The sequence below is a fragment of the Neopelma chrysocephalum genome, unplaced genomic scaffold (genome assembly GCF_003984885.1).
Source record: "Neopelma chrysocephalum unplaced genomic scaffold, ASM398488v2 Primary Assembly neopelma1_89, whole genome shotgun sequence".
NCBI lineage: Eukaryota > Metazoa > Chordata > Aves > Passeriformes > Pipridae > Neopelma > Neopelma chrysocephalum.
In genome coordinates this window covers 3,901,025-3,912,953 of record NW_020897751.1, presented here as the reverse complement: position 1 = coordinate 3,912,953, position 11,929 = coordinate 3,901,025, and the positions used below count along the sequence as shown (strand labels likewise).

At 42.7% G+C, this 11,929-nt stretch overlaps 1 protein-coding gene across 5 annotated transcripts in view; it reads left to right on the top strand.

Annotated features, from left to right (window-relative positions):
* The window catches only part of VPS26A (VPS26, retromer complex component A), a 12,066-nt gene extending 218 nt beyond the window's left edge, over positions 1-11,848 (top strand). For 2 of the 5 annotated variants that reach the window (XM_027692911.1, XM_027692912.1), the window contains exons 2-9: positions 3,143-3,292; positions 4,980-5,052; positions 7,047-7,203; positions 7,648-7,812; positions 8,231-8,337; positions 8,641-8,709; positions 9,287-9,429; positions 10,118-11,848. In XM_027692911.1, the coding sequence (XP_027548712.1) occupies positions 3,143-3,292; positions 4,980-5,052; positions 7,047-7,203; positions 7,648-7,812; positions 8,231-8,337; positions 8,641-8,709; positions 9,287-9,429; positions 10,118-10,231 (978 nt within the window). In that variant the 3' untranslated portion in view covers positions 10,232-11,848. Of the gene's footprint in view, positions 1-114; positions 131-985; positions 1,066-3,142; positions 3,293-4,979; positions 5,053-7,046; positions 7,204-7,647; positions 7,813-8,230; positions 8,338-8,640; positions 8,710-9,286; positions 9,430-10,117 lie in introns of those variants that run through there. The other 3 variants (XM_027692914.1, XM_027692913.1, XM_027692910.1) reach the window with 3 other exon arrangements.
* The last annotated feature ends 81 nt before the right edge of the window (positions 11,849-11,929 follow it).

The following is an 11,929-nucleotide window of genomic DNA, read 5'->3' as shown; positions in this document are numbered from 1 at the left end:
GGGGCTGGGCCGCGTACCATGGTGAGTGCGGGGGGGCTGGGCCGCGTACCGTGGTGAGTGCGGGCGGACTGGGCCCGGGGGGCGCGGAGGGGAGTGCGGGGGGCGGGCAGCGGAGGGGGCGCGTACCATGGTGAGTGCGGGGGGGGGGCGCAGAGGGGGCGCGTACCACGGGGAGCGCGGGGCGGGGGGGGCAGCGCCGCTCCGCCATCGCCTGAGGTGGCGGCGGCGGCCTGGGCGGGGCGGTGCCTCCCGCTCCCCCTCCGTCCTTCGAAAAGCGAGGGTTTGGGGGAGTTTTAGTGCTGTGTACGGGTTAGAGGTGCCCGGTGCCCACGCCGGTGCGGGGTTGGGCCGGGGAAGGCGCGTGGATAGTCCCGGGACACGGGTGGATCCCTCGGGATCGCGCCGTCCAGGAAGGGCGGCCGCGCTGGGCGTGCTCCGAGGGCTCTTTTAACGGGGAGTAGAAAAATATGTCTTAAAGAGCCCCCGGATCGATGCGCTGTGTGTTTCTGGGGTGTTCATGTTCCCCGACGCGTGTCTCTGCCCCTGTTGGGGGGCCAGAAGCCGCTCGGGATGAAGCTGAGGTTGGGGTTTCTGCACCCTGTGCCAGCTGCCGGAACCCCCCAGGCCCTTCAGGGCAGCTCTCACTCGCACTTAGGACGCAGTGCTGTGGGGTTTTAGCCCCGATGTAGCAGCATTTTCAGCGTCTGTCTTCTGTATAAACCCAACAGCACAGCCAGGCGTCCGAACGCTCAGAAACAGGAGCTTCTGAAAACCCCAGTTCTCCGTCTGCATTCTCCGAAGCTGTAACATAATAAGCTGTGTGGTGACTTCTTAAAATACTTCTTGTTTTGCATAGTTTCCCTGCAGCGGTATCTTCGACAGCAACTGGGGGAGATACCAGCTGTTGATTTCTTTATTCCGTATATTCTTGTCTTCCCCGGAGGAGATCAGAGCTAATCTCGAATGGGGGCAGTTGAAGTGCTCACACGCAGCCTCCTGAGAAGTGATGTTACCAGTGTTAGGTCTGGCTGACTGTTAATTATGGTACAGCTTCAGAGTTGGAAGGTACTGTGAGAGCATCTTGTTGTTTGCTTAGAGGTGGCGTGCTCTCCCCGTGCTCTCTCGTTTAGTTTCGGGGAAATGAGTACAGTTTCTAAGGAAAAAATGTGGGCATGCTCAAAACTATTTTGTGTTTAAAAGAGTCTAGAATTTGGAGTTCTTCTTCAAACTTTTTTTTTTGCTCTTCCCCAGGAGCCAAAAATCAGTAATGGTTTTGGTGTGCAGTGTTTTAAAAAAAAAAAAAAAAATCATCTTTTTGGCAGTCAGTGCAAATCTGTGCTTGGCAGAGACTTGGAAGACAGTTCAGTCTTACATTTGACCACTTTGTTGGTCCTCTGCTGCTGCTGCTTTCCCCTCAGAATGGGAAGTGGATATAACTGGGTTTCAGTTAGTTATATACATCTTTGTGGATTGAATTAGGGCTGATTGCTGTCTGAACAAAGTTTAGTCTTGTGTGGGTGCTATAGCTCCAGCTTGCACTGTCTCTCTGCTTGGCTTGGAGGGGTAAGCACAAAGTGTTCCTGCTGCTGAGCAGTGGCATTCAAACCAAACTTTCCTCTGGGCTTGTTGTTATTAATGCAACATTTCAAACCTCAGGTCCCCAGAATGTCTTGGAATGTGTTCTTACTCAATGTTTTATATTAAATTGGTGAAGTGAGAATGACTGTTGTGGTTTAACCCCAAGTGGGAGCTAAGCACTAGGCAGCTGCTCCCTCACCTCCCACCCCACTGGGATGAGGAGGAGAAGCAGAAGTAAAACTTGAAGGTTAAGATAAGAACAGTTTAATAATTGAAACACAGTAAAATATAATAATAATAATAATAGTTAATAATAAAAAGAAACACCAGTGATGCACAATACAATTGCTCACCACCCGCTGAACAATGCCAGACCCCGATCGGCCCCTTCTGGGTAACTCCCCCAGTTTGTGTGCTGGGCAGGACACTCTAAGGTGTGGAATATCCCTTTGGGTAGTTTGGGTCACCTGGCTATGCTCCCCTCCACCTTCTTTGTGCACCTCCTGGCTGTCAGAGCATGAGACACAAAAAAATCCTTGACTTGGGATAAACCCGACTCAGCAAGAACTGAAACTTCAGTGTGCTATTAACATTGCTCTCATACTGAATCCAAAACACAGCACTATGCCAGCTACTGGGAACAAATTAACTCTAGAAGAAATTATTTCTAGGAGAAATGAACTCCAGCTGAAACAAGGACAGGCTGTTTCATGTATGCCAAATTTATCTAGTTGAAACAGATGTTCTCGTGGAGAACATAGTGTAATTTCTCAAAAAAAACCACCCCAAATCATCGTAAATTAGTGAAGTGTTGTCTGCTTTAGTACATCAAAGCAGATTAGTGTCTGATTCTCAGGAGGAAAGTGTTGGCTTTTGTACTAATCTTGTTGAGTTTCCCATAGAGGCACTAACATGTTTTGGAGCCCGTTGTCAGAAGTGTTTGTGCGAGGTCAAAGGATGATCTCTCGCAGGGTCTCGTGTTTGGGGCGGTCAAAGCTGCAGCCTGGGGAATGCTGTGGTGAGCTGAGCACAAACATTGTGCCTGGAGCAGTATTACAGGTACACCTGGAACACCCCTCTGTGTGCTGGCAGAACCGTGTAGCTGATGTATATATGAAGAACTGCTGCCTCTCCAAGCTGCTCGTGCTCTCTTTTTTAAGAGAACTAAGGATGTAGGCAGAGGCAGCAAATAAAGTCCCTGTTCCCCTTCCCTGACCAGGAGATGCTTTAGGCCTTGCATGATACCCCCTTTTGTTGTTTCTTTTCACCCTACTTTGCTTTAGTGTGTTTTTTTTGAGTAGTAGTGACTACACTGTACTTTTTATAAATGGTGTATTTTGTAAGAACTGTCACTGCTTGTTACTGACATGATTTCAGTTACTTGCTGGATGAACAACTGTCCTTTGTCATCACTCTTTTTTGGGTCTCTGATACATAATGGGTTTGTAACTTCATGGAAGCACAAGTGCTTTTCCCCAGTGTATAGTGCACAGCTGCAAGTAAACATCACATTTAAAATGGAGTGTCCACTGTGTAGTAACTTATCCAATTCTTGTTATTCCAGAGTTTTCTTGGAAACCTTTTCGTTCCTGTTTGTGAGATTGATGTTGTCCTTAATGATGCTGAAACACGAAAACCAGCAGAAATCAAAACAGAAGATGGTAAAGTAGAAAAGCATTTTCTCTTCTACGATGGAGAATCTGTTTCAGGAAAGGTACATATTTATTTAGAAGTGACTGTTAATTACTGTACTGATTCTGGCATGCAGGTGCATATAGGAGGGCTATGGGATCTGCATTTTCAGCTTGGGGTGTTATTCAAAGAGGAAACAGTGTTTTGCTATATGTGATCTCTTCAGCCATAGTCATCCAGGCAGCTGATAAAACTGAACAGTAGCTGTTTACTTGTTTCCAGTCATCCTGTATTTATGAATAAGCTTTTAGTGCAAAGATGTGCAATCCTGTCGTTGCTGCTGACGAGAAAACTGTTCCAAACTGGGTCCCTCTGATTCCCCTTCCCCTTGAACTCCAAAATCCACAATCCAACACAAGTAACTGTAATCTTTGGCTGGCACAGTCAACCTGCTTTGCGTACCCTGAAGATAACCCTGTGTTTCATGCCCTGAAGTGGTTTCTGGAATTGCATCAGAGGAGGAACGTATGAAGTTCAGCTGGCTGCTGAATCAACAAGAGTTTTTCTTACTGGAAAAAAAGACCATGAAGTTTAGATTGCCAGAGGGATTTCTCTACGTTCAGTGTTGCACTTAGGAACTCCTTGTTGTGTTTCACTGGAGTCATCTTTGCTCTCTGAATATTTCTGTTATCATTCACTTCTCCACCAAAAACTTGAGCTGGGTTCTGAGATTGACTTGTAAATGCCTACTTTGACCTTGGCTGGCCTGTTGTCACTGGGCATCTTCCTGCTCTGGAGATACTGTTCCATGCAAAGGTCTTGGTTCTCTAGAAGGATCCTTCCAGGGATGTGAAACTTGCACAAGATGGGCCTCAAACTCAGGAGGCTGAGGGAGAAGCTTGTGATCACTGGAGCACTGCTTGCTTGTGTTGGTGATGCCTAAGAGGTGCCTCATGAATTTTGACTAACACAGTCATAGTGGGATGAGAAGGTCTGGAACACCAGTCACTTATTGGACAGCTTCCCTCTACCCTCTCTTTTTTTTCACCCAAAGATGGATTATTCAAGTGGTTTATTTCCTACTCAGGTATTGACAATGTACTGGATTTTAAAGTACAGGAATTTCTTTGGTCGCCACTGTTCTCATAAGCAGACATCATATATGCTTAAATATTTACATGTTTCCATAGAAAGTATTCTCTTGTGGAATATTTTCTTGTCTGTTTGTGAGAATCAAAGTCACAAATTAAGGCCTTCATAGAAGGTTTCAATATCTATTCTTTTTCATTGACTTCTCCAACACCAATATTTAGCTGCAATCTGCTGAGGAAGGGACTGAAGCTCACTTGACTTGAAAGGAATGCATCTGGTGGCAATTCTTTTTTGGACTTCCAATGTGACTGTCAGAAGATGCTTTGAAGCTCTCAGCCTTCAAAGATGGCAAGAGAATCACAACTGGCTTATTGAACTCTGCTTGAGCTCTGGCTTGGATTCTTAATTTTGGGACTTGGAAGTTTCAAGCTTAGTTATTCAATTCAGTCTCGTGGATGATTAGATTTTTCTTGAATGCTTTAGTGGTGCCTTGGAAATGCTTAATTTTATAATCAGCTGTTTGATTTGGCTGCCTTCAAGCTCAGGGAGGGCCACTGAGAAGAGGTCTTAGTTTTCATAGGCAGGTACTAATATGTTTTCCTTATTACTGAGGTGATGTATTAGAGTGAAAGTGTTGAAAAAATGTAACTTTTTTTTTCTTCTTTTTACCTTGGTAGGTGAACGTCTCCCTGAAGCATGGGAAGAGACTAGAGCACCAAGGAATTAGAATTGAATTTGTAGGACAAATTGGTGAGTTTAAGCTATAAAGGGGCTGTTAGGGGCTTGTGGCTTATGGAACTTGGCACTTGTGGCTGCCAGCAGTTTGGCTCAAACAATGCAACCTGGTTGGATTAGTGGATGATAAATGGCAAAGGGAAGTTATATCCTCTGTGTTTTAAAGCAAGCGATTACTAATTTTTTGTAGTCAGAAAGTCACTGGGAGAGAGATATATATGTGAAAGAGAATGGTGAATATTCAATCTATCTCAGACTAGTTAAAAGTTTGATTAATAACCACCAGAGATTTCTGAAAACTAAATTTGTGGTCTTTTTAATTATGCCTCTGACAGAGAAGAGGCATAAAAAATAAATGATGGGGCAGCCTACAGCAAAAATTTTAAAATTCTGTGGTACTTAGTTCTCTAAAACCTAGTTTTATACTGTTAACACAGACCATGATTGATGCTTTGGAGGTTTTCTGTGCTTTTTAGCGAGATAATGTGGTATTGACATTAAAAATGTAAATTGCTTATGACTGTGCCTAAGTCTGCTCAGATTTGAACTATAGGGAATCTTTATTATATCTAACCTCTTACCAGTCAGGGTGATCTCTCTGCACTGCAGGTGTGACTGAGTACTGGCACGTGCTGCTTTATACTTTGAGGTTTATCAGGGAGCTGTAAAAGCAAACTTTCAGAATAAAACAGGACTGTGATGGGAATGAGGCATTTGGAGATGGGAAAAGAGCTCATGTTTGTCAGCTTCATTTAGTCTGTTGTCTTGTAATAGCTGTACAGATTGTTTTTCATCTACTCTGATTTATAAATTGTCTAAATGACTTGAATTTGATGCAGTGTTTCTTGAATTTTGTGTGTTTCTGGGACTTTGTGTTGTGCTACCATTTAGAAGTCCATGGAGTTATGCAGAAGTGGTTTAAGCTCCTGCTTTTTGTACTTGCCCGTGTTTTCTTTCATCCTTCCGAGTTTTCATATAGTAATGCAGAAAGCAGTGCAGTAGTGGGATCTCTCTGCACTGATTGGAGACTAACTCCATGTCAAAGACTTACTCTAAACCACCTTCTCAGAGTACAGCAGCTTTCCTGACTGGCACAAAATAAATGTAGCAGTAAATAAACTCTGTATGAGAGAAATGCTTGTCATAGCAAACCAGGTATCCCTTAGATAATTTGTGGCCATATTAGAAAGTAAGCTGTTACTAGATAGTGTTAATTTCTACCAAATTGGCCATGATAAACTGTGGAGTTGGTGTGTTTAGTTCATTTATTCTTTTCTGAAAAGCTTCAGTCTGTGTAAAACCAGCTACCACTGATGTTCAGTTTTGAGTTGTAGAGAAGCTTATTTTTAGGTACTGAAGTGCTTGGGTTTGGATTTTTAGGGTAATTTTCATGGTAATTTTTGGTGAGAATTGCCTGACAGATGTAGGGATGGGTAAGTGACATTGCTCTGGGGACAGGAGATGCTATTGCTGTGAAACTGCTCTGTCTGCACTTATGTCTTAAGAGCTCATTTCCAAATGACTGACTTCGACCAGGGCTCATAAAAGCCATTTGATTGTAGACTAGTAGTAACAATAAACCATTTGATAGGTGGTGTTAGTCTGCAGAAGACCAGTTAGGATTGCTGGCCTGTCCTAAATGAGCCAGCCTTGACATTGCTTAGGTTTTGTCCCTGCAGCAATAAATGCTGGAAGCCAAAACCAGGCAATGCTAATTACAGAGCGTGCAAGGCAAGAAGTGCTTATTAAAGCTAGCTAAACTGTCATTAAAAAACAATGCCATGCTAGTGACATGTGCTCTGTTCATTGCAGTTAGCTCTTCAGGAATGCTTACTGTGGGTTGCTAGAACTGAAGGTAATTTGAAAACCTGGACAAAACATTTGGTCAAATATGTGTATTTTAAATTAATTGCTTCTCTTGTACTCTCACATACTCCTGCCAAATTAGGGACAGTTTTGTTTGCTGAAAATAAACACTGAAACATTTTCCTTTAACTTCCCACCTTTAGAACTCTTCAATGACAAAAGCAATACCCATGAATTTGTAAACTTAGTGAAAGAACTGGCCTTACCTGGAGAACTGACCCAAAGCAGAAACTATGACTTTGAATTCATGCAGGTTGAAAAGCCATATGAATCCTACATTGGTGCCAACGTCAGACTGAGGTTTGTAACTGTTAAACCTTCTTTCCTCTCCTCCCCTGCAGAAAATCCATAATTTAGCAATTACACTGCCTCCCCTTCCTCCTTTTGGTTATTAAATGGGACATGTATCAGCCAGTAACTAGTGTGCCTTGATTGGAGTTGCTGGGATCATGTTATAATGTGGCCTTTTCTACTTAATTTGGAATTACTCAGTGCTGTTTGTATAAATCAAATTCTTGCAGCTCAATCAAGTGAAGACAGTCCATGTCTCTCCTTTTAGAAAACCAACATACCCACAACTGCAGAAAACACTTCCACATTTCTACCTATGACTGCTTTGTCTTGTGTTTTGATGTCTTACTCTTTTCTACTTAGTCTTATGAGAAAGTACACTGGTCTTTCAAAGAATACCTGTAGCTCAGGTAATTCTGAATCATGTTGGGTAACTCAGTGCCTTTCTTTTAGGTATTTTCTAAAAGTGACAATCGTGAGGCGTCTGTCAGACTTGGTGAAGGAATATGATCTGATTGTCCACCAGCTCGCTACCTACCCAGATGTAAACAACTCCATCAAAATGGAAGTGGGCATTGAGGACTGTCTCCATATAGAATTTGAATACAACAAGTCAAAGTAAGTGTCAACCCAAAACACATTCAGGTGAATAACTGGGGACAAAAGGGCTCAGTGTGTAATATTGGATGAACAGCCTTGGCTTCTGGGGACTTAAAATGTAAAGTGCTAATTACACAATGGCCTTTGCTGAGAAATACCTGTCTGCTCTGCCTGCAGTACTGACAGGAAGGTCACTAGCAAATATTTGAGGCTTGATTTTTGCACTTGTGCCTTTTCGGTCTGACTGCAGCACCTCCTTTGCTAATACTGCAGCAATGGGAATACTCAAGTGGTGCTGATCTGGCTGAGGTGCTGATCTCAGGGGGAAGTAAGCTAACAGGCAGATAACATAGCTTCCTGTGTAACTTGGGATTCAAGAAAGCGTGAGAGTTGTGTTTAGTCTTTTAATGAAAACCCCCATTCTGTTCTTTTAAAGGTATCACTTAAAGGATGTGATTGTTGGAAAAATTTATTTCCTCTTAGTGAGAATAAAAATTCAGCACATGGAGTTGCAGCTGATCAAAAAGGAGATCACTGGAATTGGTAAGAGAAACGAAATGGCAGCTCGTGTGCCAGTCTGCAGACCTGGAGAGCAAAGTCAGTAGTTGCAGCTTTAGCTCAAGCACTTCCTTCTCTCTGAAGTTTGACTCCCATGTGCCTGTTGTGCTTTGGCAAGGATACTTAGCAGTGTGCTTGCTTTGGCCATGTGTAGCTCACGTGCAAGACAAAGGCAAAGCAGCAGTGTTGCATTAATTTAAATGCTTTGGAATGGCAATTGTGTGATAAAGCTTTGTAAATGTTTGAGACTGGACCGCGTGTTCTCACAGTGAAAACTTGTTTCACCAGGACCCAGCACCACAACAGAGACTGAAACCATTGCAAAGTATGAAATAATGGATGGTGCACCAGTTAAAGGTAAGTAACTGTGCTTGTTTTAAAGGGCAAGCATTTTGTGTTTAAAACTGTATTTAAAACATCTGGGGGAGAAGAGATGGCTTAAATAATTATTTTTTTCTCCAGAAACCACACTTCTTAGGTTGCTGAAATGATGGTGGATTTTTCTATTCAAATCAGACATTTTTATTGACTTAGGGCATTTCACTTGGGATCCTACTAACTTTTCCCCTTACTTACCATTGGAAATTCTGACTGATCCTTTTATCAAACCTGACTCCGTGGTATAGGCCAGCTCTAGAAATTTCAACAGTGATCCTTTTGCCTTTCCTGGCTACCTTGCTTGCAGTGAGGAAGGATTCCCACTTTTCATGTCATTGCCTCTGTGCTCAGCATTATGTTTGTAATTTTCTTTTTGTTTGGTTTGTGGTGGTTTTTTTGTTTGTTTTGGGGGGGTGTTGTGTATTTTTTTCTTTAACCAAGGAAGGGGCACAGACAGTGCTTTGGAAACTGCCTTTACTTTCCATGTTTTCTGAAACTATGTTAATTATTCCAGTTTTAAAGAATTAATTTAAGGTGGTGTTTTTTTTTTTTTAAGGTGAATCAATTCCTATAAGACTGTTCTTAGCAGGCTACGACCCAACTCCAACAATGAGGGATGTGAACAAAAAATTTTCTGTGAGGTACTTCTTAAATCTGGTGCTTGTGGATGAAGAAGACAGACGATACTTCAAACAGCAGGTATGGTCTGTAGCAATCTTGTTGCAGAATTATCTGGGTGGTTGTACAAAACACTCTGTGGGTAAAATGAGCTAGAGGTGCATTGGTTTGCTTATTTTCTTAAACTGCTGCAGAGGGAGTTCTCCTCTCAGCATTAGCCCAGGTTCAGATTTGCAAAATTGTAATAAGGGCTAAGACATTTGGCTGCAAATGTTACAAAAGATGAGGTGATGCTGAGAAGAGGAATAGCCAAAAGGATCACTGGAATGAAGCTGTGCAGGTTATATCAAATCTTCCTCTTACGGAGTAGGCAAGGCAGTGTGATTAGACTTGGAAAATAAGAGGTAGGTGGAGCATGCAGTGGCTATGATGGCTTTGAATTTTGAGAAAAAGTGGAAGAAAAATTTCTTGAACCCTTTAATACTATTGAAGTTGGGAATAGGGATAGTTAAGGAAGAGGTGACTGCTCAAGATTGCAAGTGTTCAGGCAGTAACTAAATATGCAACCTGAATTGTGTTGTCTTTCTGTTACTTTCCTATGAACTGCAGTGTTAAGCAGGGGGGATGCAGAGCTTTTTGTGGGGTGTTGTCTTTGGTTATTTTTTCTTTATGTTCCCAAAAAGTATTTGTTTATCAGGAACTTAAAGTACTTGATGCTTCTGCCTTAATGGTAAGTGATGGTTTCAAGAGTGTTTTCTTCCTCAAACAGGAAATAATTTTATGGAGAAAAGCTCCTGAGAAGCTGAGGAAACAACGAACAAACTTTCACCAGCGATTTGAATCTCCAGAGTCACAAGCATCTGCTGAGCAACCCGAAATGTGAACTGGTCTAAGGTGAAAAACTTTGCAATGCTTCAGCAGGTTAAAGATGGCAGCAGCCTGTGGGAAAAGAAGGCCAAAATTCCCATTTACAACTGTCTTCCTTCATCTTGCAGTGCTGCGTTTCCCATACTACTAAAGCATTCTTCAGTTAAATTTCAAGTATGTATATACATTTAAAATAAAGTGCTTTCTCAAACACTGGAACTTTCTTAAGCTACTATTTTATACTGCACATTTACTTTAATTTGATAATGTTATATGCACTTGGATATGTGTCAGCTTAAATCTAGTTATTTCCATGCATGGTAGGCCGGTGTACTTGATTTTTGCTGCTCACCTCTACAATGTAGACTAAAGCATTTCCCTTCTCTCATGTTGTTTATTGCATGTTTCTTTCCAATGTTGCTTATTTGCATTTGTTTTATTTTGAAACTGCAGTAAGACACAATTGACTAAATCACACTAAAACTCAATGTTTACGGTGAATTTGTCCTAAGACTCCTAATTACTACATTGGACAGGGTTTAACTGAAGCTGCATGTACATGACTGTGATAACTGTGGAGCCTTCAGACACCTCACCATGGGTTGTAAGAGGCTTTGAATCTGTCAGTAGCAAAGAATGGAAGCATCTTTGCCCTCCCTCCCCCAGTTCTCTCTCTACCAAACTTCTTTAAGCCTTTCACGGGAGTCACTCCTGACTCTTGGGGGCTCGTTGCCCAGTAATTAGTGACTGTGCAGGTGTTGTTATGAGTTCACCTTCAGGTGCTGAGTGGTGAAGTATTTGAACGTAGTTGTCTCTTACTGACAAAGTAAATGCTGGTAACATTAATTATTTTGCAAATACTGTGTTTCCTCCCGGCTTCATGATCCTACTGTCTTCACAGTCTGTCTCCGTAACTGTCTGACAGGAGAGGCAAAACGTCCTCCAAGGACATCTTTCCAGGATTGTTAGAGGGCAAATGAGCCTTCTGTGGTCTTCTGGAAAGGTGTTTGGAAGCCAGGCCAGCCTTAAAACTTAGATGCTCGCCTGGCACAGCAGGTTGTTTATCTTTCTCGTCATCTCATGGGCATTTAGTGTTTGAAGAAGTAGCTTTAAGGAGTTAGCCGGCCTTTGTTCACAGCAGAGCCTGGGCTCTGTCCCAGACAGGCTTGGGGAGAAACCAGAGCCTGCTGTGGGGAAGGCGACTTGAACTTGGGGTTCACTTGGCCTTTAGAGTGAACTCTGGTGCAAGTGTCATTGGTAACCTTACTTTATGAGTAAGTGAATAATCAAATTACATTTCTGTAAGAACTGTTTTATTACTGTGGCACTTTGATAAAGCAGAGACTCTGTGTACTTTATGGCAGGATATTCCTATCGCGGATATCTCCGGCCGAGAGCAAATCCAACTCCCTCATGTAAGTGCCTGTTCAGAAACTTAAAAGAATAAAGTAAAAAAAAAAAATAAAAAAAGCCAAATATTTTCATGGTCACTTGCATGTCGTAAACCTGGGAACGATGATTTTGAAAAACCTGATTGTATTTAACCAGCCTCAGATCGCGAACCATGTGTACGGAGCAGGGGAGCCCTCCTGAGCTGCAATTTGAACTATTAAACAGCTGCATTCTCACTAAATGCGGGTTCTGTGTGTGTTTGGCGAGCGCTGCCCTCCCTGAGGGCACTGGGGGAGCCCTCCCGCGCCGCAGTTTGAACAGT